This window comes from Pezoporus flaviventris, unplaced genomic scaffold, assembly GCF_033815535.1.
Source record: "Pezoporus flaviventris isolate CSIRO_AGI_PZ_B2104156 unplaced genomic scaffold, CSIRO_AGI_Pfla_v1 ptg000078l, whole genome shotgun sequence".
Classification (NCBI taxonomy): Eukaryota; Metazoa; Chordata; class Aves; order Psittaciformes; family Psittacidae; genus Pezoporus; species Pezoporus flaviventris.
Genome location: NW_026892626.1, coordinates 17,203,858 through 17,229,085, shown reverse-complemented (window position 1 = coordinate 17,229,085; position 25,228 = coordinate 17,203,858). Strand labels below are relative to the sequence as shown.

The following is a 25,228-nucleotide window of genomic DNA, read 5'->3' as shown; positions in this document are numbered from 1 at the left end:
TGTTTTTCAGATGATTTTTAACACTTTGATAGCATTAAAAGACGTCTGGCAAAGCCCGCTACCTCTGCTGTCTACACCGCAATGGCTGGGCTGCGGCATTCCCTTGTCAGATGGGTCCTCATTAGAAATGCCCTGTTAATGCGTGGTGCTGCTTGAAGCTTGAGTAAGGGGGCAACTGCTTCTGATCCTCCTGGTGCCCTGGCTATAATAACCAGGAGGAGGATGGTCCTCTCCTGCAAGGCTGCTTTGAAGGCCAGTGATAACCTGAGTGCCATTCAGGCAAGGAAAAGGCATTTTGCCTCTTGTCACAACCCCGTTTTCAAGCTAATGGGGTGCTTTTGTTTGCTGCTTTCTCTTGAAAGAGGTATTCAGGCAGGAGTAGCTGAAATCAGCAGTGTTACTGCTGGGATTGCTCCAAGCTCCTGGGCCCAGAGCCAGGAGCATCCATTGCCTTTTGCTTGGTCTCCCCAAAACTGATCCAAGTGCCCCCATCCAACCTTCAGACATGGGCATGTTAGAGGGGAAAACTGTCTCCTTACCCTATTTCCTTGCATCTCAAGGAAAGCTTTCATTGATGCCTGAATGGCGTTTTATAGGAAGGATCCCATTCTCACAGTATTGCATTCATGTTGTGGTTTTTCTGTCATTACTATCTGCTTCCAAATAGGAGGGAACTAAGAATTTAGGTGCTAACTGTGAAGAAACAAAACCCAGCTCCCGTTCCACCCAAACCATCCTCATCACACTTGGCCTCACCATCCCTGTACCCAGGCTCCATGCAGGCAGTCCACCTTTCTCCTCACACCGCAGAACATGTGGCAACGTGTTTGCTTTTAAAACACCCTGAACGCTCTCCTTGCCTCCAGCAAAGAATCCACCTGAGCTTTATTAAAGGCTGAAGGAGGGAAGAAGGAGACTGAAAGGACTACGTGACTCTCCCAAGCTGTGATCCGCGGTCTGTAGCCACTTCTGGTCCATTTCTCCCTCCTCATTATTAGCTAAATGGAAGTGCTAGCTAAATTGGGTGTAGCAGCTTGATAGCGCTCAGATCACCACTAATGACGTTAGCCTGGTCAGAGATAATCAGAACTAATTGTAAGCGGGAGGTGCGCCACTCTGTCTTCCCTCAGCAGCAGAGCACAAAATGGCTGCTGAGCGCTGTGGAGAGCAGCCCCTCAGCACCATGTCATAGAATCACAGAATGGTTTGGGTTGGAACAGACCTTAATGTCATCCAGATCCAACTCCTTGCCATGGGCAGGGACACCTCACACTAAACCATGGCACCCAAGGCTCTGTCCTACCTGGCCTTGAACACCACTAGGGATGGAGCATTCACAACTTCCCTGGGCAACCCATTCCAGTGCCTCACCACCCTCACAGTAAAGAACTTCTTCCTTATATCCAATCTAAACTTCCCCTGTTTAAGTTTTAACCCGTTACCCCTTGTCCTATCGCTACAGTCCCTAATGAAGAGTCCATCCCCAGCATCCCTATAGCCCCCCTTCAGATACTGGCAGGCTGCTATGAGGTCTCCACTCAGCCTTCTCTTCTCCAGGCTGAACAGCCCCAACTTTCTCAACCTGTCTTCATACGGGAGGTGCTCCAGTCCCCTGATCATCCTCGTGGCCTCCTCTGGACTTGTTCCAACAGTTCCGTGTCCTTTTTATGTTGAGGACACCAGAACTGCACACAATGCTCCAAGTGAGGTCTCACGAGAGCAGAGCAGAGGGGCAGGATCACCATGTCCATGGATGGGGTGGGTGTTAAGGCTTGGCGAGAGGGAAAGATGCTGTAAAGCAAGAACTTCTTGGTAAGATGGATGGTTAAAGGGTGTACCAAAGGCTTATTTGAGGACGTGGCAGAAGCTGCTCCGGACAAGCCATGGCTGGCTGCCATGTTGAGGTGGGGAGGAGGGATGTCCGCCATGTTGAGGTGGGAAGCGGGGCTGTCCGCCATGTTGAGTTAGGAAGCGGGGCTGTTGGCCATGTTAAGGCGGGAAGCGGGGCTGTCCGCCATGTTGAGTTGGGAAGCGGGGCTGTCCGCCATGTTGAGTTGGGAAGCGGGGCTGTCCGCCATGTTGAGGTGGGAATCGGGGCTGTCCACCATGTTGAGGTGGGAATCGGGGCTGTCCGCCATGTTGAGGTGGGAATCGGGGCTGTCCGCCATGTGGAGGTGGGGAACGGGGCTGTCCGTCATGTTGAGGTGGGAATCGGGGCTGTCCGCCATGTTGAGTTAGGAAGCAAGGCTGTCCGCCATGTTGAGTTGGGAAGCGGGGCTGTCCGCCATGCTGAGGGATGAGGTGGCTCACGGTGTTGTCTCCCCTTGCAGGCCTGCGGCGGACCCCCAGCCGGCTGTCGGGGCTGAGCGCTGCCTGCCCCCTGCCCAGCCCGCCCGGCGGCAGCCTGACCTGCGAGCTGCAGGACTGCCCCTTCTGCGCCAGCCTCCTGGAGGACCCCGAGTTCGCCTTCAGTGAGTCCGACTCCTGCGACTCCGACAGCAATGGCGTCTACGAGTTCACCCAGGACCTGCGGCACGGCGACCACAGGGACCAGCTCCAGCAGCAGCGGGGCAGGAGGAGGAGGAAGAAGAAGAAGCCCAAGGAGAGGAACAAGGTCACGCGCCTGTGGAAGGCTTTCGGCAGCAAGCTGAAGAGGATCGTGGAGAGCAAGTACTTCAACCGGGGGATTATGATCGCCATTCTCATCAACACGCTGAGCATGGGCATTGAGTACCACGAGCAGGTGAGTGCCTGGCCTGAAGAGCCTCAAGGGCTTCAGTGACAGTGTGATGTTTTGGGGTGACTCTGTCAAAGCCATGCCAGAGGAGCAGCAAGCACTTCGCATGCAATTTGGGAACGCTAAATGGGGCTGAGGCCTTGACGCTGTAGGTGTGTGATGAGCAGGAGCATCCTTCTGTGTGCAGAAAGGCGGCTGGCAGCGCCTTGTGTGTGTTAGGACATGGCTCAAGCCTGACTGATTAAGCTGCCTGCTGTGTATTATTCATACAAGTGTGAGTTGTTCTGGTGGAAGTACCCCTTCGGACTGGTAGTGGTCCACAGCGGACCTTGTCGTGCACATAACCCATGTAGACGTTCCTTCTTTGATCCTGGACCTTTAGATAAAGACTTAAACTATCAGGCAATACTGAAAGCTACAAAGGAGAAAGGAAGTTTCCCTCTGAAGGCTTCAAAACTTGTGATTTGATCATGTAGGGTAGAGGTAGGTCTCTTTTTTAAGCGTTCAGAGGGAGGAAAGAGAAATCATGCTGTTCGCAGTATTAGTCTGAACATGGCGATGGCAGAAAGCAGTGCTGATAGCTGAAGACAAGTTATCCTTGCTGCTGGCTGATGAGAGCGTGAGGGGCTGTGCAATGAGAGGGATGTGAGTCCTCTGAGTATCTCCAGTTGGTCACTCTGGGGAAAGCAATGCTTTCCTGGGCTTTTCTTTCTTGGACAAACTGGTTGTTTTCAACTCTTTTTTCAGGATATGTTCTGGGATTTCTCATGCCACCTCTGTATCAGGTGCAGGAAGTGCATCCCAGTGGGGCCAGGAGGTCCTCATACTGCTCTTCTGTGAGAAGGATAGTCAAAGGTTCATCCACTGCTCCCCCAAAATCTCCATTGCAGGATCAGGACCTGGTCAAGGTTATTTATAAAGCTATTCCTCCTCTTGGCCTTGCTCTGTCTGCTCAGGAGTGAGGAGGAATGGCAGACAAAGTACCAAAGTGCTCTGTACCACAATACCAAAGGTGCAGGACAAAGAGGCTCTCATTTTCTTCTCCATTTCCCAGTGTTAAGTCCTGCATGGATCCATGGGAAAGAATCCTCCAGAGTGCTGCTACTATATTTTCTCTCCACTTGTGTACTTTAAACCCCCATATTCTGTGCTATCTGAGATGGTTTCTTTCAGAAAAGCAAGTACTCAGTTAAAACACATGAACCTTAGCTGGGCAACAATGAATTAGTTCACACTAACTGCAGAGAGAGTCCAAACCCAACAAAGAAATAGCTGTCGCCGTCAGCTTTCTGCCTGGTTAGTTGTTCCACAACAAGTTTTAAAACTAGGGAATATACCTTGTCAGTAGCCTTTGAATAGAGCATTCATATCTTGAGGCAGCTCCATTTCTGCATGGATACCCTTTTGTCAGGAAGATACAGCTTTGTCAGTCCTTGGATATTGCCATGACGGGTGCTAGGGGAAAACCTTAGGCAGGCAGTAGTAAGAAAGCCCAGGGATCACATGCAGTCTGTCCACAATCACTCATATAAAGGTAAATCGTGGTAATTACATCCTTGCTGCTAACAAAGGAAAACTGTAGCCAGCAGGTTTATGTTGGATTTTACCTTGTAAAAGATTTGCTTTAAACCATCTCAAAGCCAATGGCAGTAAAGATTCTGAAGCTTTTGGCTATGGAGCATCAGCCTCCCGCCAGCTTTGCTCCCAGGCACTGCCTGACGTGGGCCCAATAAAAAGGGAGGGATTTTGAAGTGGAACCTGTTAAAGTTCCTCCGTGTGCCTGGCTGCAAAGTTTCTCTGGTCACAGTGGGGTAACAAGCGTGGAGCTGTCAAAGCCCAGCTTTGAAACACCTCACCTGAGCCCTGTCTTGTCAACAGAGTGAGCTCTGGCATTGCCAGAGCTATCCAAAAGCAAGAGAAAATGGCTCTGGGCTCCCAGACTGTGTGGCATGAAAGTCTGGGCCTTCTGTGAGCAAACCAGGCTGATTTCAGACCCTGCAGCCTTCCTCATGTGAGAACTGACTGCAAGACTTAGAGCGAGGGGCTGGCTTTGTGTGGAGATGAGCAAGAGACAGCGGAGTGAAGCTGTCATGAGCCCACAATGGGGTGCTGGGTTGGAGGGGAGGTGAGAATGGCTGGTTTGGGGTATGTCATGATCCTTGCCAGGAAAAAAACAGTTTAATCACAGCTTTCAGGTTAGCGCGTGATGGATGCTGCCCAGTCACTCCGTATCTCTGCTCAGAGCAGGTGTTACAAGGTGTGAGCCTTTCCACCAGATGTGGATGTTATCATAGTCTCCACCTCCTAAGGGCCAGCCTGAAGGCCATTCCCCAAGTGCTATTCAAAGGCAAGGCATCAGTCCTCCGTGCGTGTGGGAGGGGTTGGAGGGTACTGAACAACATATGGTGTAGAAGATAGAGCAGTGCTAGTCCTTGCTGCGTTATCTTGCCTTTCATCCCGGGGCATAGCATCGCTTTGCAGAGAAGTCTCACAGAGCCCTCTTGAGGCAATCGAGCATTACTGTCCGTATCTTTTGGATGAGGAAATCGAGGTCGCAAAGTGCCAGGCTGGAGGCAAAACTCTGTGGGCTTTACTGCTTGTAGCCACAGGGCAAGTGGGTATGTTGTGTAGTAGCAGAACTTGGCTGACAAAACAGGAAGATGATCTGTTTCTGCATCGCTGCAGTCCTGGATGTTATGTTGATGAATGAGAGAGATCTGTCTATGTCCAAATCCCCTCGAGGCTTCAATATGTGTTTTTATGGGAATTTGAAGCTTGCAGCAGTCTGCTCACATGGTTACTCTGCCTGCTCTTGGCTAACATTGCTGGCACCGCCCCATTTAATGTACTTTATTTAATTTGATAATAGTAATTTATTAAATTAATGATTTCTGAATTTATTGTTAAGAATAATTGAATGCACTTAATTTAATCCATGCCTGTTTAGGCAGGGTCCTGTCCTATGGCTAAGGTTATGACCACTGTAGCAGCTCTTAGACTCCTGGGAAAGATGAGCTGATGCTAGAACTGCTTTGTACAGGGCTGTCCTTTAGCAGTCCTGCTCTCCTCGGAGGCAGATTGAAGATTTCATGGCAGCACAGCTGGGTTGTGACAGGAGATCTGGGTAGCAGGAGGCAGCTGATGATGGGAAGCAAGTTTCTTTGGGACTTTAGTCACTAGCAGCAATCCTGCAGAGCACATCCATGGGGTTAACACCAGCTCTGGCTCCAGCTGCCAAGCTGCACATGGCTGGTGATTAGGAGTTTACATGATGCTTTTAGTTAGCAGCAGCCAAACTGGTATTTCAGAGGTTAATTGCCTGGTTTGGAGTTCCCTATTTCTTTTTCCTCTGCTCTTGTGCTTTACTTATTTATTTGTTTCTCTCCAGCACAAATAAGCACTCCCACGGATGAAGAAAGCCAAGTACAAAGAAGAAGGCAATCTTTGCATTAATTTTCCAGACCATGTCAGTACATCAGATGATTTGGTACACATTCACTGCAGCTGACAACTCTCCAGAGTATCTGAGAATGTGCCACAGCACTGCAGCAACCAAGCAGGAGCAGTGCACTCCAAAAGCATGACCTCTCCCATGTCTTTGGGAGAGTGGGGAGAAATGACTGGTGCAGGCAGGTCCTGTTTCAGGAGCTGTTGTTTCCAAGTGCCTCTCTGTCACTGAAAGCTAATGCTTTTTTGTCTCAGAGTCAGCTCCTGTGCGTGCTTCACTGAGTGGTCTGAAGAAATAATTGCTGTTTCTTTGTTCTGCCTTGATTCCCAGCTCCCTGATTGTCCAGTACAAGGGCAGATTCCTGTTCATTTATCCGAGAGAGATGCTAATGTTATAACTGCAGAAGGATGAGCTCTGAATTCATCCATGAGGACCTCTGGTTTAAGTCGTGAGGAGAGACCCCCAGTTGGCTTCCCAGAGGAATTTGCAGAAGTAGCTGTTGATGCTTGTAATGATTCCACATAAAAAGCTCAATTTACATCAAATGGCACTAGAAATGCTATTTTATATTCACTTCTCGGAAGAAAAGTACAAATTAGTATTTGTTCTAAGCTATTGCTGTTCAAAGAGCTTTTAATTGCTTTTCTGATCCCTCAGCCATGGCAAGTTTCGTTCAGAGCAGCTGTCTTTGGAGTAGTTGGAGCTGACCTTGGTGAGCACCCAGCAGCCCATTGCTTATCAGTGTAAGAGAATATTGGTTCTGAGTAGCACATTTTATTCTTATGGAGTAAAAGTAATTCTGTGTGATTTAAGGTAGCAACCAGCTTCTCCAGTGGCGTTCTCCTTTAGCATTTGTCAATTTTGGCTTGAAAAATTGCTTTGGCGTGGAAAGCTCAGCACTTAGTCAGAAAGCAGAGGAGAATCTTTCAGCAGTGGTTGAAGCAAATTTGTTAAATTCCTTTTGAGTTGTGAGTCAATAAAATATGATCCTGATCTGAAATTCTCACTTTCAGCTAGCAAAACTTGTTTGCTCTTCCAACTTGCATGATCCAATTTTAAGAACTGACACATTGGCTGGACTTGAAGCAAACAGATTCCCTCAGCCCAGCCTGGGTGTGAAAATTCAGCCCCATGTGTTTGTGCTTATTGCATAAATGATGTGAGACTTCTTCTGCCCTTAGTAGTGCTTTGGTTTATGTGTTTGGGCTTTGTCAGCCGGATACCTGCTCCCTCTCTGAGGTCCCAGGTTGTCTTCGTCAAGTGTTGGTTTGGTAGGACCATACACACTGGGTCTCCTGACCAAAGCAACAGAAATTTGCCTCATTCAACAAACAGTTTGTGGTAACCTGAATTCTGCCTTTCCCTCTTGGAAGCAAAGGACTTTACCTGATGACCTTGGGAAAAAGAGGAGTGTTTCCCATCCTCTTCTGTGCCCCAAGATCACATCACCTTTATCTAGGCCCCCTTTTCTGCATATACCCACTGTGTCAGGACATTAACAAACCTGGTGGCAGTTCTAGCATCCCCTCTGCACAGTTCAGGCTGCAAGGCTTCTGCTCAGAGCCAACAGCAGCTCAGATGTGGAGCATTTACACCTGGCACGGTGTCATTCCTGTGTTAGAGGGATTCAAGGATGAGAGGTAAGAAAGTATGCAGCGATGGCAAACGTTTGCAGTTAAAAGCCAGGTGTCCTGGCTCAGGGCTAGATCATTGTCTGCTGTCATGGCAAAGGGTATAAATCACATCCTATGGGGAGCCTACTATGAGTTGTGTTCATGGAGCCTTCTCTCTTGCTCTCTTCTGTAATTTCACTGGCTCCTCCACTGCTCTGTTTTCTTGCTGTTGGATTGTATGTTCTTGGTATATTTCTTTTTACTATATAAGGGAAAGCCTACTAGAGATCCTTCTATTCCTCTGCCTCCTAGCAGGCAGGAACAGCACCTCTCCAGAGTACAGAAACTGAGTGTAATAACTCATTCGAGTGCTGACATACTGAGCAGTCAGGGGAGATCAGGAGAACAGCAGAGCTAGGCGTTGCAAAGGGCATTTGCAGTCTGAGCTGGTTCCTATAGATGTGTTCATAAGCCTAGGGAAGAATATTAGGAAATTCCCAGGGGAACTGTAGGCACGTTTTACTACCACCAATGATTCAGTTCCTTCCCCTCACTTACGCCATTAGTTGTTCTCTGTGTTGAGGGATTGGCCATATAAATCACATCTGCCGAGATGAGACTTCTTAAGCAAGTTATAGTAATGTGCTTCCCAGCATAAGTTCTTGCATGGAGACTGGAGATCTGCACAGCACCAGTAACAGACCCACACCATGCAGGACTCGTTAGATGTGTTTCTTCCATCTGGGTCATGCAGTGAGTCAGCTGAGAGTCACGGTGCCCTGCAAGGCTTCCACAACTGAATCCATGAAAGCCCCATGCTTCATAAACATACATGATGGCAACGGGTGACTATATATAGAATGTAGACAGATTGTTTGCATTTCAACTGGCAGGTAAAATAAACCAAGTGTAATATAGCCCCGAGAATGAAAGCAGAGTGCACTTGCCAGCTGCATTTCATCACAGAAATGTGCGTAAATCACAGCCACGGGCAGCCAGCTTCAAATGTTGTGCTGACAATGGCTCTAATGTGCTCCAAGGCAGGGAGGCTTGACACAGCTGGACAGCAGGGTGTTCACTTTCTGCAAAGGGAAACTGCACTGAGAGGGGGGCCTGTAATGAAGTAGGTGGCTTTTACAAACAAAGAGTGTGGTGTTGCATTGAGCCCATGCCTTCCTGCTGGCCAACAGCTGAATGCTTTTCATCTGGGAGTGGGTTTGGTGAGGGGGACATTGGTTTTGATCAGGTAAGCATGCTTTGGGGTGAGCATGCTCCCTGCTCTAACACCTTTCTAACTGGCAGTACCTTGCCTGAGCAATGACAAGATGCAAGTTGGAGGAAGAGCTCGAGTATTTGGTTCGTGGCAGCTGTGCTCACTGGCTCCAGAGACGTCGTGGTGCCTGCAAACAGGCAGGGCCATAGCTGGATCTCTCAAGCAGCCTGTGTGGCTTTGGTACTGCACATGGCAGCAGCTTGCCAGCCTTCTGGCTGCCTTAATGAAAGGCAGCTGGGCTGCAGGGACAAGAGAGGGTTAGGAGAGAGTAGCACAGGAGGAAATGCAAAAGATTGAGACAGCCAAACCAACTGATGGGGGCAGGAAAGCATGCTGAGGCAAGGCTTGGAGAGGATCATGCCCTGGAGAGGCAGGAAGCAAGGAGCAGCTTGGTTTGCCTCAGGAGCTTCAGGGAGGATGCAACTGGTCAACTACCAGGGATGCCACCTCCCATGTTAGCTGAGGCTGTCTCCTTGTTTCCTTACACTTCTCCAGTTTGTTTGTGCCCATCTTTTGTCTTCTTGGCTTTTTTGTTCCACAAGACAAGGATTGCATTTTGTACTGTGTACATCACCCCCTCTATGTGGGGCTCCCAGGCAGGGCCTGATAGGTGTTATTACAAGTAATAATAACAGTGGAAACAGAACATTGCACTTCTGGCACTGGCTTTTATGCCTGGAGGTTGCAGGTAGACTCTGTGAAATTGAGTTTACAGCCCAAATTCAAACCAAATGCAACAGGAGTGTAACACAAGGGGATATGCAGATAGGAGGATGAGGAGGGTGGTACATGATGGTGCTGTGCCAAGGACTAATGGTACCTAGAGATTGGTGGTTCAGGAGGCAAAGGAAATAGTCACATTTCATTTAATACTTTTGTGCATTTCCAGTCACTCCCTGTGGATGCTTTCTCTGTCAACCTGGAAGGTACAGAAAGACTTAAAGATAGATTTAATGGAGAAAATATCAGGAAGGTGCAGAAAAGACAGACGTGCCATACCTGAGAGCAAAGGGGGTTAGTATTTGGCAGTACATACGAAATGATGGCAACTTAGAAAGCTGTGTGTGGAGATTCAGTGGTATTGCTGAGGTGTCCTGTACACCAGCCTTCTCTGGGCACCTCAGAGCCACGAGGCTGTTCTCATCAGCAGGCTGAGGGTAATAATGATTAAGGATGCTGAGGGTAGTAATCTGCCTCCTTCCACCAGAGGAGAGCCACCACTGCAAGGAAATGAACTTGTATGTTTACTGCTGCTGTCAACCTGAGCCATGAATTTTCCTCCAGGTTGAACCAGGGTTCTCCAGCTGGGACAATGAGATTTTCCAGAATTATGAATGAAGCTTTAAATGTCTCCTTGAAACCTCCTCCTGGATCTTTTGTTACAAGATCAGGATGCTTTTTTAAAAATGCTTTTGAGAGGTGGGCAAGAGAGCTGCATCTGAAAGGAGTGAGACTCTTACTCCAAACTGAAGGAGCTTTGGCATGCCTGCATGCATTCTTTTCAAGCTCTATTTTTGTTTGCTCTGTCTGGTTTACAGCCTTAAAGACAGCCTGACTCCCAATTTGGGAAAAACAGTCTGTGCACAGGCCTTGTAGCATCAGTGGTAAAGCTGCTAGAGAGAGAGTCTGCCACTAAGGAGGAAGAGGAATGAAGACCACTTGGCTTCTTTCCCCCAGTGAAGGCATCTCTCAGTTTTCCCTCCTGCCTGATGCCTGTACAAATTCAAACCTGTATTTGTCCCATAGCACAGACAAATCCAGAGCTTTGCTATAATGCCCCTGGAGAAAACAGCAGAAAGAGAAGTGTTTTATTTATTTTACATACTCCAAAGGGAATTGACTTTGCTGCAGAGAGACGGATCCTGTAGTTCTCTGACTCTCGCCATGACTATACATGGACTTGTCTATGCTTTACTGTTAGTTTGGATTGAGGTAGTTTATGAAGCCAGAGTGTGCTGGCTGCTCCTATGAGCTCTACCTGGAGCTTGGTGATGGGACCAGGGGAGAAAAGCCCTGGCTCTGTTGTCCCCCAGCTGCTCCTTGCTTTCAGACTTATCCAGAGTCAAGGCAGAGCTTTGCAGCTCCAAATCCAATCTGTAAGAGGAAATAAACCACAAGGAGCTTCTGGATAAGGGACAGAATCAGTTTTCTTTTTTGTTTGTGAAGGGTTCAGAGGCAAAACTTAACCCTATCAGCATTGTTCATCACTGGTCACTGCTGCCTGGGAGCACAAACAGTTTAAAGTCCTTTGTGTAAGTCAGTTTCCGGCAGAGCATCTAAAGGCAGCGTGGGTTGCTGGGCAATTATCTCATTGCAAATGGCCTGTGTTATGGGGGCTGTATTGCAGAAGATCTCTCACTTGTGCTAAGGACTCTCGAAGCTGGCAGAATAGGTCAGCATCTGGAATGTCTTTAAAGCAGAGCTGCTAATATGGTATGCTGGAGGTCTGGCAGGTAGGAGCTGAGACATGTGCCAGAGTGCAAGGGACTGAACTGCAGAGCATGGAAGCGCAGGGGGATTCAATGCCAGGAATCCCAGTTTATGCTGAGGAGCTGTGAACGCCTCTGAAAGCCCCCAGAGCCAGAGGTGAGGGGGGACTGGCTTCTCACTTCCTCTGAGGACAACATAGAATCATAGAATATGTCTTTGAACAAATCCAAAACAGCATTCCTGTTCCTCTTCATGTTTCCTGCCCTTCTTTCCCCGTTCTGTCCCCTCTTTAGGATACCACTGGGATCTCCTAAGGTTCAGGCTGGAATTATGATGTTTACATCCCTCCCTTCCCACTGCCACAGTGGCAGCATACACAGATACCCCCCCCCCCCCCCCCAAAGTACTGGAAATCACTCCCTTGCTGTAGTTGGGGGGGGGGGGGGGGTTGATGGCTGAGGACATGCTTCTGCTCCTTCCTTTCTCATGCACAGTTCTCCCTGTTCCTGGAACAGGGATTAATCTGCAAGTGAGTGATGAGCAGGCAGGCTGAGCCCAACAGACAAACACTGACCCTGCAGCTAACAGAGGAGCGGATGTTTCCCACCTGAGATTGCAGAAGTCCTTTTGTGTTTCAGAAATGATTTAATGCTACGGGTTTCCTCCCACTCCTTCCCCCCCCTTGTTAGTCCATGTGTAATAGCAGAAGGTTTCATACATATTTCATTTTTTAACTATAGCATGAAATCTAAATGCTGTATTTATGGCTGCAACTGTCACTCCTCTGCAAACATGCAGTGAAATGAAGGTTAACAAGTTTGGGCTCTGGGGAAAGCATGTAAAACAGCCCTGCGGAAGACACTGTGTCATCACAGCCAAGTGAAGAGCAGAGATTTTCTGAGGTTCTCCAGTCCAGGGTTATTTATCATCATCTGAAACAAATACCTCTCTAATTGTATATCCTTGTTTGAAATTCTTGAAACCCCAAATCAAATTCTTTTCCCTTGTACAATATACACAGCAAATACAGGATACAGAGCCTGAGGGGACAGTTTAATAGTTTAAGAATCAAGTTGGCACTAGCCAGACTTGATGCAGCTATATGTTCAAATCCCAGGAGTGAGCACTCACCAGGAGGTAGACAGTGCTCCGTACCATTTATTGTGTTTTCACTTAAAACCAGATGTCCCATTACCAGGGCTGAAGAATAGATACTCTGCCTCTCCTTAGATATTCTGCCTCTCTTCCAAAGAGCAAGGACCCTTCATGCTGTTCAGTCCCCCCACTGCTTCTGTAAGCTTCCTTACTCCTGCATGTGTATTGTCTGAAGTTTGAAGACCAGGCTGGTTGATTTTAATGGACACTTGCTTAAATAAGGCAAAATAGCTTTTGGCCTTTGTTTAAATAGAGCTTTGATCTGAAATGTATCAAATAGACTTGGGAATAGTGTACTTGGTATAGGTGGTCTTGTTAGAGCCTTAAGGCTTGTAGCTGTGTCTCTCTAGGGTCACTGAACTTGGGTTCGGGCTCTATGTGGCTCAAGGTAGCTGTGAAAGACCTATAGGTCTTTGTGTCCAACTTAGTACCTGGGAAAAGCAGAGCAGAGCCAAAGGGGGACCTAGCATGGGTTTTGAGGGAGCTGGGCACTGGTGCAGCACAGAGCTCTGATCCGGCAGGACCATATGGATGGGATGGCATGTGAAAGCTCTGTCTTAACAATGCAAATGGTGAAGCCCTCAAGATTGGTGGGGCTGGGGTGTGGGAGAGTTCAGACGTATTCTAGTAATCACATCCTTCCTGTTGTGTGTTGTTTTTGTTTCTGAGACTCTAAAATAGACTGTGTAGGAAGTTGCAAGATTTGGACTCCTCTGCCCAGCTTTGTAGATGAAGGAGATAGAGCTGCTCTGAGAGGCAGCCAAACACAGCTCCAGTGCTCTCTGAGAAACCTCTTGATGTGTGAGGATTGCTCCTGCCTTGCAAATGCTCCCTCCTTGTCCCCATCACATTGTCACCATAAGGAAATCAGCCAGGCTATCCCCACCTGTATTACTGCCCCATTGCCTGCAGTTAAACGCTGCATGATATTCATTGCAGTGTGTCAGTTTGGTGAATGCCTGTCAGCCAGAGCTGTAACTTACCCCCGTTATCTGCAGCTCTGAGTAAGCAGTAGTGTTCTGGGTCTCTAATTCACTCCTCACCCTCCTCTTGCCCAGCATTTGCTGCTCACCCAAGTTTTTCCATATCTAATTCAGCACCCAGAAGGTGCCGTTCCCATTTTTTAACATCTCCATAGAAACCACTTTGGAATTGCAGAGTGCTTTGTGCAAATTTAAAAGGAAACTAGTGTAATGGTTTAGTTGGAACTGGTTTTGGGCTGCCAGTTGCTTAGAAGGAGTGTGTGTTTCAGTGATAAAGTTGGGAAGAAAAGCAGCAGAAGTTCTCAAAGGCAGAGATGCAACAATTTTCTGCTCTATGAGCCTAGGGTAAAGCTTTTATGATAGCACAAAGTGCATCTGGAGATTGTTTGGAAGGAGACAGACACATTTTTTACTCTTCCATAGAAATCTCTTCCTAGGAGGAGGTCTGTTTATGTGCAAAGCTGCTTTTTTTATGTGCAGGCTTGCTTCTTCACCTTGTTAACACAACTGACTCAGTTTAACCTCTCTTAAAAGGTTTAAATGCATATAGATTAATGTACTTTTGATGTCTGGGCCGATGAAGTGCTGTGCCATCTCTGCTTAATTTTCTAGTTTAGAGATTGAGGCTCAGCACTGCTCAGGGGTAGCCAGGATTGGACCTAAGTTTGGTTTGCACCTGACTGATAGAAAAGTTAATTCTAGGTTAGAGAGGCAGATGTGAGCAGAGGATGCTTCTCTGTAGTAATTTGTGCTTCTCTGGCTCTAGCACAACCACCTAAGGTGACTTTTCCACAGGGATGGATGGACTCCAAAATAACAAAACTATCGTTGACAACAAAGGAAGAAACTCCTGGCTGTGCTCAGATGTCCAAAGGCTGCAGTGGTTTAGCAGCACCAGTGTAGGTCCCTGGTCACCAAGGCAATGGCTCATTGCTATGGAAACACTTGCCACCTTCTCGAGCAAGAGCATTTGAGCAAGTCTGGAAGTTCAGCGAATAATTGCTTGAGATCCACCGTGTATCCCACCCCTTAACACATGTGGGGGCTAAGAAATAAAGTAATTTGACAGCTTTTCACCATGATCTCTCCATTCTGGAAACCCACAAAGAGGATTTCCATTAGGGTAGAAACATCTGAGCTCAGTTGCTTTCTCAAGGGCTCAGTGATTGCAAAGGGTTATTTTAGCTTTACTACTTTATTAAAGGCACTACACTGGAGAGTGCAACTAAGTTCTCTTTCACTCCCACTCCCTGCAAATAAAACCTTGTGTTGCCTGTCTCATGTGAGAACTGACAGAGCTGTTTGGAGGCTATGGATCAGTTTAGCTTACTCTTGGGGTTACTTTTCCCACAGGGCTTATCTGGCCCTGCTCCCAGGGTAGGGAGTTGGATCAAAGCCCTGGTGCTGATGGTGCAGCCATGAGGGCTGGTTGGAGTAGCCATTCCTGTGTGCCTGGTCCTCATGGCTCTTGCTGTGGGAGAAGTATCAGTTCTAGTCAGAGCAACGCAGGGATGTGAAAAGCTGCCAGGAGGAGAACTTGAATGTGGCGTGGAGGAAGGCTGCAAAAGAAATCCATTTCTTCTTTGATTTGAGCCATCACTGACAGATTTTCCCCAGGTGAAAGCAGGATGTGGGCAGTGGGTTGGCAGAGCCATGCACTTCAGTAGGGCTGCAGCACAGTCGAGCTGTCATGGAGGAGCAGGCAGTGCAGTGAGCCAGAGCTCATCTCCTCTGCTTGGAGGCTTTCTCCTGACATCGTTCTTGCACACAGCGTGGGATCAGGATGGGGGATGTTATGGCAAGACAGCACTAGGTACAGCATGAGGGCCAGGCGCAGCCTGGTGACATGTGGAGGAGGAAAGGAAAGGGCTACCTGGCCCTTCACCTGAACCAGGCATCTGCTGGAGAGAAAATGCAGCCAGATGATAAATCAGGAGCGTGCTGTCTCCTTTACCTTTGCTTTTCTCTGCCTCACAGCTCCCCCTGAAATGACAGCAGCGCATAATTGCAGCTCTTTGGTGTTCACACCATCACTGCTGCTAATTTGAGAGGTGTTATTAGTGTTGCCATTAGCAGTTTGCCCAGCGCACAAAGGCTGAACTGACAACCTCCAAACCCAAATACAATACTTTCTCCCTCCAAGCTGGAGGAGAGAGTATCTCTACTCTCAGGTGTTCAGCAGTCCTACATCTTCTGCAGCTTGGCACTCTAACCTCGTAGTAGTAGTGAATTACAGTAATTTGAATTAGTATTGCTGTTATTAGAGCTAATATAATTTAATTTAGTTATTTTTAGCAGTGATTTGATTTCATTATATAAAATCAGAGTGACTAAACTTCTTTTTTACTGAATCATTTTGTTCCCATAACAATAGCAACAGACTGCAATCCAGGGCATGCTTGGGGGTGAGCATATTTCATGCCAAAGGAACGAGAAAAATGCAACGGAAAGTCATGTCTTTATTTTTAAGTCCTGTTTTCCAGACTTCTGTGTTCTTCCCCCAACATTAGAAATAAATATCAGAGGAGGAGCACATTGCAAAAGCACAGTTATTTACTGTAAATTTTCTTACTTGCTCCTCTGTGAATATTGGTGGTGGTTTAATATCACTTCATTTTATTGGGGTTTCTTGGCAAGAAGGTGAAAATGTGGAAGCACTGGGACATCTCCAGACTCAGTGGTGGTTCCACTGAAATCGAGGAATTCTGCCAGGTGAAATCCGGTCACTGTCTGTAAGATACAAAGAGCTGATGTGAGGAGGAACAAGAGTCCCTGAGCATTCCTGCTGGGTTGTGTTCACATTCCGTAATTCCAGGCTTTTCCTTTGTTCAATGTCCAAGTGATGTGATTGTGCTGAAGGGCAGCTCTGAGTTGTAGTTCCTTTTTGACCTCTTCTGTCCTTTCTTGCCTTAGCCAAACAAATTGCTGTTGTCTCGTGGAGGAAAAGGGATGATGGTGATCATAGCTGTTATTCTTTAAGTTTCTGAGTGTAAATGCCTATATTACACACACTCCAAAGCTAAAACAGGGCAATGAGCTCCAAGGAGCAACTCGTTCCCTTGTCTCCTGTAGAAGGGTGCTGCTCACCGCTATCTACCTGCTCTAATGCAGGCTCTTAGTGAAGACACACCTGAAGGATCAGGACCCAGAAGCCTTCCTTGCCAGTCATAAGAGCACAGGCTCTGGGTTTGTACTTTTCCATCTTTGCTGTTCCTTTGTGATCGTTGTGGATGGGTTTAATTGCCACTTTAATCTGATGCTCATTGCTAAGAAGAACGTATCAATAATTCACTTGCAAGAACAGCGTGGCAGCTCTGAAGTTCCCATCTGTCTGCTTTGGCTGCAGGCTAGAGTACCATGGGCTGTTCGCAGCATTGTGTTCTCAGGGACAAAAATGAGCTTGTAACAATTGCTTGGCTTGCTTTTAGTTATACTAGAGGGGGAGAGAAGGTGGATTTCCCTGAATTTGTTCTCCTGGCTCCTAGCCTATCTTTGCTGCAGAGCAGAGAGGCGCTGCTGCCTATATTACTGATGTGGATTTGCAGATAATCATTTCCATGCTTATGAAGCTTTTGAATCTTAAGCTCTTCAGGAGTGTTTCTGGAAGCTGCAGAGAAACTGCATCAAAGCTGAGTCTGTACCAAGTGCAGTCCTGTCTTGGAGGACAAAAGGGCTGGAAGTTCCCACACACAATGTCCCTAGCTACCCAGCCTGCAACGGCTTGGGTCCTAATAACCTAAGGGATCTTTTGGTCACAGAAATCAGTAGATAGAACTTAACTCACCTAGTCCATCTTCTTGCTTTAAGGCAGGATCAACTTTTTCTGTGTCAGGGTTGTAAGTGATTTCCCATCTTTTAAGACAACCCCAGAAGGTGAACATCCCAAAAGGAAACCCAGAAAGAACTGCTTGTGCCCAAATGCTTCATACGTGTTTAGAACCATGTGTGAGACTAAAAGTTAATCTAGGAGTTAGGAAAAGAGCTTGGGAGTCCTGACATGTGGCATCTCATTATAGATGCTAAACCTTTCCTTTATGGCCCAAGAATGAAGGCGCATGTGGGCAATACCCTGCTGTTCTGTAGGATACATCTCCCATTTTTTTTCCTGATGTCCACCCATCATTTTTGTTCTATCCCATGATCCTTAGAAAAGCTTTCCTAATCTCCCATCTTTCAGTCTTCTTCCACGTAGCACTCAGGGGTCAGTTACAGCAGATTGCTCAACTGTTTCTGACGAATTATCCTCTTCTTGAAGTTCTTTCCCCATTGGGCCACTTCAGCTTCCTCTCCTCGGGATGAAAAGATGACTGCGTCACGGTCTTTGTCAGATCCAGACTAAACATATTCCCTATCTTGTTCTCCCCACAAGCAGTCCTCTATGGTGTTTTCTTGATGTGCCTCATCTCCTGATACCAGTACACAGCCCGCGCATCACGAATGTGCATTTGTCAAAGGGACTCTCCATAAAGGTCTATTATCAAGGGATGAGTAATGGTTTGACAAAATAGATTTAAGTGGCCCCTTCTGAATCATCTTGGCAGTAATAGAGAGTCTGTGTCCATTTTTTGATTAAATATTTCCAGTGCCATTAGCTTGGGTGAAGTAAACAACTTCTATTGAGTTTGTCTGCTAATGACAACCCGGAGGCCTTTGATCTCTCTCTTATCAGAGAGCAAGCACTGTTGCTTGGATGTGGCTAAAGATCATCTGATCATTGCTAAAGGTGCCTCTTTCAGCACAAAGAGGTTGGAAACAGTCCTTTATTCTCTTGCTGTTCATCTCCTTCCACCTTCAATGGACGTGGTTAAAGCTGCCTGTGATACATATCCTCTAACTGTAGTTTGATTGCAAGATTGCAGCCAAGAAAATCAACACTTCACCTTCTTTTCTTGGGCAGGCTCCTTGAGGCAGGGCCCTTGTGTTCACAATTGTCTGAAAGGGGCTGTATTTCCATGTTCTTTGTGTGTATCCTTTCATAGCAGGGTTCATAATATTGTATGTGCTTTACTTAAATGCTCCAGCTCTTGAAATCTTGTGACTTATCTTGTATTCCATAGCATTAACTAGAGGAAAGAGCTGGAGTCCACCTTTTCCTTTTAGATATAAGCTATTTTCAGCCTAAATATAAAAAAGAAGGAAAATGAAGAAAGAAAAAGAAAATAACTCAATATGACTGATGCATTATGTTTTTTAATGCATGCTTTGTGATTAGCCAGCGAAGCAAAGCTGATTTCAGGCATCAGGCTGATGATTTTTGACCATTTGTTGTTGACTTCAGCACAGAAAGTGGTCAAGAGCAAACCAGTTTGCAGTGGGCAAGAACTGTGTGAATATAATCCCTTTTGGGAACGTTTTATGGCAAGGGATAAGCCAGATATATTGGATGAGAGTCAACACAGGCCTTGCTAAGAGATGTCACGCCTCACAGATCTGCTGGTGCTTTAAAGGACTCCACCAGCATATGGATGGGAATGATTCAGACTGTATAATTCCCTTGGATTTTCGCCAGAGGTTCTTAAAGGAACTAAGCCCATGTGGAGTGGGGTGGCAGCATGCTTGTATTTAAGAACTGCTGAAGAGGAAAGGGCTACAGGTAACATGTCCATTTCTGGAACACTGGGAGGTTGTCAGAGGCATTTCTTGATGTACCATGGGACATGAGGTATCCCATGTGCTCCTGAGTGATGCTTCACTCCTAGCACTGCTAGGAGTGAAGGGAAGATCGTGGCTGTCCTTGGCACCAAGCTCTGTCTGAAAAGGCACTTCCTTGTTTGCACCCAGCACTGGAGGAATGATCAGGCATTCACTGTTTTCCATTCAGGCATGTATCAGTGTATTAGCACTGACAGGGATGACCAGTTCTCAGAGTCCACACTGACGCATCAGTCCCCAGGTAAGCTATTACAGTGCTCCAGTGTATTGCTGGAGGTGTTCATCCTTGGTTGTTAGCTGGAGAGTTGGCTCCTTCCTCCTGTGACTTGTTTAATAATTAGACCCAAGCACTTCTGGCCTTGTCTGGGGGGTATTTTATAGGATTTGGGTGGGTTTTTTTCATTTTCAGGCTTATTTTTATAGCCATCTGTCAGACCAAGTGATCCTCCATCAGGATATAATCCAGCTGATTGGCCTACTTTTCAGGAATAGGAGCTTTAGTTTTCTATGCTACTGATAGCATTTCACATTGCCCAGGTCCTTTCCTCCTGAGGGTGGAGAAGACAGCGACTGATCTAAACCAGCTTGGCATTTGTGCCACTAGAAATGAAATTGCATTTTGCTGAATGAAACTGAGAAAAGGGGAAGTAATACGACCAATATGTGATGCCATGTGGGACCTTCTCCCTGGGAAATGCTTCCTAAGGAAGCTACAGCAGAGTTGATTATCCCGGAAAACAAAGTCGCTGATCTGTAGCTCTTGTGCAAGAGATGGAAGTGTGGCAGCCAAGGTTTCTTCTATAGAAAACCCTCTCAGCCAGCTGTCAATACCAAGTGAACTTGAAGGATTCACACAAAAATTCCAAGAGACTTTAAGACTTTGGAATATGGTCTTTGTTGGATAACATCAATTTGCATGGCATTATTCTAATGCTGGGGTACATCATGCTTGCATGCAGCTTGCTCCATTCCTCACTGTTACACAATCTGCAGCTCCAGAAAGGAGCAGCACATTTTGCCTGGCCATATGCAGTTGGGTAAGGAATTATCAGCAGCGACTTTCATGCCACAGAACCGAGGTAAAAGCGATTCCACAGAGCATTTGGAGATCAAGTAGGTCAATTGAAAGGAGGAAAAATTACTATTGGCTCCCTTCAATTAAACTGTTATCGCTCCACGTGAAGGATCCCATTTAGAGGAAGGTATAAAACCTGAGAGTGAAGGTGATGGGGAGAATAAATTCTCCATTTTTAATTCCAGAGCTGGAGAGTGAGCATTCATCAGTAGGCATGAGCAGGAGAGCTCTCTTCCCTTCTGTTTCCAGCCTACTTTTAGGGAGAGCCCATTTGGAAAGCTCTCAGTGCAAACTCATCTAAGTCACAGCTTTTAGTGGAGACACCAACGACACCTAAACCCTTTCTGAGAAGGGCTTTTGCTTCTGGGAGGTTGTGGTGTGTGGCTGTTAAACACAGGGCAGAAGGCACCTCAAGAGAGCAAACATCTTGGCGACCAGGGCAGTCTTCTAGGAGCTGGGGCATCCTGGTTCAAGTCCCTGGTCCCTTTCCAAGGCCAGAGAGCATAAATAATGTTCTGCTGAGCTTTTGTGCATGGGAAAACACCAGCCAAAATGTGTTTTCTAGTAAGAGGAGTTATATCATAGGAAGGCAAGACAATTTCCATGGTTTGAACCACAGTCTAGTTCAACTAAACCAGCTTAAAGTTGATTTTAAGACAGCGAGTCCTATGTCGTAGTAAATAAACTGCATCGAAATGGTTTACAAAGGAAATATTTTCAAATGCAGAAATGGAAAGGCCCACTTGTGTTGTCCTTCAGATTTATTTTTAAGGGCAGGGAATGCAGAGGAGGAAAGAATCCAGGTCTTGAATTGCTTGGGGTATTTTTGCTTGTTTGCTTTGCTGGTCTATTTACTTACCTTAGGAATAGCAGAATTATTTTGTTTGGGCTTTGGCAACCAAAAAAAAAAGGGGAGAATAATAAAGGTTGTAATGTAGCCTTCACATTTGCTATCAGCTCTCTAAGACGTCACCTATGTTCCCTGCTGGCTCTCTGCTTCAGCTGCGACCTGCTGGCTCTTCAAACTCCCTCTAAGAGGAAGGACCTTTTCCCAGACTGCTCCAGAGGCATTAGAATGGAATGGCTGTAAATAAGAACAAGCATAGAGCTTGCAAAGAGGAGGGCAGCCTTGTCACTTCTGCACAGAATTGCTGCAGGATTGAGTCCCTGCTTGTCACTGCTTCCCTCCTTGCCCCATTTCTGGGCCAGAGGATGTTCATGTTTGTTATTACAGTCAAACCATACTCCCCACGCTTCATGACTGGTGTGTGAAACTTGCTCCACATCCCAGCCCAGCCAGGGCTGCATTGACAGAGCCTGCAGATGCCCCCAAAATCACATGGACTTATATATATATAGGATATATTCAGGTATGAAATTTGCTGTCTGCCTGTAGTGCTGCTTCTTTCCTGGGGGTATTTTCAGTCACCAGCCCTCAGCCTCTGCACAGGCTGGGTGATAGCTGGGGAGGGACACACAGGTCCCTATAACTGCACTGTTTCTGTTTCCCAGTGTCAATCTGCAGTGGTATTTGGGATGTTCTTCTCTCAGACATGTAGAGCACGGGGTGTTTGGGGAAGGCAGGACAGAGTTCCTCCCCCTGGGTGATAAATACCTGCTGGGACAAAGTCAAGAGACCCCAGATGCTGGCACATAGAGCATCTGCTTTCATGCAGAATGGCTGATTACATTGTTTTGGACAAGATAAATAATGAATAGCCTCAGGGGTGCTCCAGGTGACAGATTCTCCTCCATGCTACATTAAGTATTTAGAAACTTCAGTTTAGGCCTGTCCCATGCCATGTCTGATTGCTGGGCTGACTTTGGAGGGGTCTGAGCTTGTGCCCAGGAGGGCAAATGCTGCTGATGGCTGTGTCTCCTTTGGCCAAAATTTGCTCTGTAGCAAAATGCCTGTGATGTGACTGTTAATTATAGCTCCTGAGCCATGTCCAGAGCCTACCTGAAGAGACTAAGGCTGCTCTTTAGTTGAATTTGCTATAGGAAAAGGGTAGGGGCGAGAAACTGGTGTTTGATGTAAGTTTTCAAAGGCGTGAGTGTGCAAGAAACACAGCTGAGGGTTTCAAATCCAAAGCTTGAGCTTGTATGTTGTGGTTTCCCCCCAGCCAGCAGCTAAGTACCACGCAGCCGCTTGCTCACTGTCCCCCACAGTGGGATGGGGAGGGGAATAGAGAAAAGGTAAAACCTTCACACTGAGATAAGAACAGTTTAATAGTTGAATTAAGGTGAACTATAATAATAATAGGAAATAAAAAGAGGAATAAAACCAAAGGACAAGTGATGAACAGAACAGTTGTTCACCACCCACTGACCAGTGTCCAGCCTGTCCCCAAGCAACGATCAGCAGCCCCTGGCCAACTCCCCACAGTTTCTATACTGAGCATGAGGTTCTGTGGTACAGAATATCCCTTTGGCTCATTTGGATCAGGTGTCCTGGCTCTCCTTCCTCCCAGCTTTTCATGTCCTTCCTTGCTGGCAGAGCATGAAAGACTGAAAAGTCCTTAACTATGGTAAGCGCTGCTCAGCACCAGCTAAAACCTTGGTGTGTTATCAATATTATTCTCATACTAAAGCCAAACCACAGCACTGCACCAGCTACTAGGAAGAAAATTAATTCTATCCCAGCTGAAACCAGAGCACTGGAAGAGTGTGAGGATCTGTGGCTCGCTCTAGGTGCAAGTGAGCTGTGGTGCATGTGGAGGAGAGGTCCACAGGGTGCCATGAGAACTGGAATAACTCAGTCACCTCCAAGCAGAGGGGATAAAAGGAGTCAGGCTGTGAGTTAGAGATCTCTGCACTTTCTTGATGGGTTAAACCCAGCCTCCAGCAGTCTCGTGCAATGTTTTATCTAACCCTTCATCCTACGTTCAGAAGACACATGGGTCCAGGCTACCAGACTGATGCTCGCTGCCTAGCACAGTGGGAGTCTGCCTGTGATATTCGTATTACACACTCATTCCATACATGTCCTAGTTTTTTAGAAAAAGAGGAATATTTTGTAATTCTGAGCTCTTAGCAATTCCATTGATTTGCTCCCCTCCTGTGGTACCACTCCTTCAACCTCATTTAAGCTATTTTCCACCATTTTTGGACAATATTTCTTATTTAAAAAGTCTAATCCCTCCCAAAGCATCTCTTCAATCTGTCCCAGAAAACTGGCTTTCACAGTGGCATGTAAACCCTACAAATGGAGTATGGAGCCCAGTAATCCATCAGTTAAACAGATCAGTTATGTAGGAGGCTCAGTGCTCAGTGAGTAAAGCAAGCAGGCTTTGCTCTCACTCTGTAGAGGAAAAACTGACCCAAGTATAGCTCCATAGCTTTACGCTGGAGATGCAAAGGGCTTCCTGCTGGTTACAATGTCTTGGTTCTCCTCTCAGGTGAGCGAGCACAGATGTTCATCACAAGATGAAGAAGTGAAGCGTGATGCTGCGCTGCCAGGGAGCACTGTCTGCCCCCTCCACTGTGACAGGAGGAGAATTGCACTGTGGTTGGCAGCCCTTTGCATAGTTTTGGGGGCCTGTTACCTTTTTGAGGCTGGTGACATCATGACTGAGGTTGCAGGTATCTTGGTACCACCTGTGTATTATAGAATGTGTGAAGCAGATTTTAAAATCCCCATAATTGAGTTTCCTTTCAATAGAGTGGAGCAGAACCTTTGCACCCCATTCCCACAGATCAGGCAGAGCCAGAGCTGACACCACTGCCTGGCCTCTGGAAGTCAGGAGCTTGCATTTAGAAACAGGAGCAGAATGTGATAACTCCCAGAGGGAGAACAAGTCCTTGAAGCAAGATCTGCTCCTTCTGGTGTTCTGTGCATCACTGGTACTTGTTCTTTGCTAGGAAGTATCAGGAGTTCATCCTTTAGTCCTTGGGCACAGCTTGCAAATGCCTTTGCAAACTCTTACTTGCTTAGTGCTGGGCAAGTTAATTGGTGCTGCACTGATTGCTATGGTTTGGGTTTATTCATCTAAAAAGTTGTGTGGGTTTGATTTTTCCTCCCTCTTCCATCTCATTGTAATTACCCTGAATTCCTTCTCCCTGCCTCTCCCATGCGTTCCCGTTGGATTTTAAGCAGAGAAATGGGGATGATTCCAGAGCCTGAAGACAGGTGAAATCCCTTACAATGGAATAACTGGCAACTGGAAAACTACAATCTCTCAAAACTGGGCTGAAGAGAGAAAATACGGAGTATCCGGAAGCAAAGCAGGAGTTGACAGTTCATTATGTGTCTTCATCCCAGTCAGAGTCTCTGCAGAGCAAACTTAAAACTATAAAGCAGAAAAGCCAACATAAACAAGTGCTCCAAATCCCATTGACAGCTTTAGACCCAGGACTAGAGAGGAAAAAAAACAACCCAAGTGCAAAGGATGTTTATGAGACTAAATGTTCTGGATTTGTTTACCACTCCTCTGTGTCTCTGCCAGCCTCAGCGCTCCTGGTTCAGGAGGAGCCGAACTGGCTGCTTTGGGTTTGGAGGGGGGCATTTCTGAAGCAAAGCACATCTTTGATTCTGGAAGCTTCCTTCCCTCTTCATTCAGCAGGAGGGACCAGGTGTCTAGCAGCTCTTTCTCCAGTGTGATGCAGGTATGATTTCAGTAGCAGAGCAAAAAGGTGCCGCAGGCAAAGCTTGGTGCCAACCTGCCAGTCCTTGAACCTAAGCTGTGTACAATAGGTGGTTGTGGAGGCAGCATTCAAGAGACACAAGGTAGGAAACAAGTGAGAGAAAAGAGAGGCACAAAGAGATATCCTTGAAGAGCTGCAGTAATTCACTCGCACAAAGAGAATCTCAGAATGCAAATCCTGCTCCTGTTCTTCATCCCTTCCTTGGAGGGAACCATCAA

The 25,228-nt window shown here is 46.8% G+C and overlaps 1 protein-coding gene across 3 annotated transcripts in view; it reads left to right on the top strand.

Annotated features, from left to right (window-relative positions):
• LOC133279440 (voltage-dependent T-type calcium channel subunit alpha-1H-like) overlaps positions 1-25,228 on the top strand; it is a 118,038-nt gene that overhangs the window by 40,726 nt on the left and 52,084 nt on the right. For all 3 annotated transcript variants that reach the window (XM_061473152.1, XM_061473151.1, XM_061473150.1), the window contains exon 8: positions 2,331-2,743. In XM_061473152.1, coding sequence (XP_061329136.1) covers positions 2,331-2,743 — 413 coding nt within the window. The remainder of the gene's footprint in view (positions 1-2,330; positions 2,744-25,228) is intronic.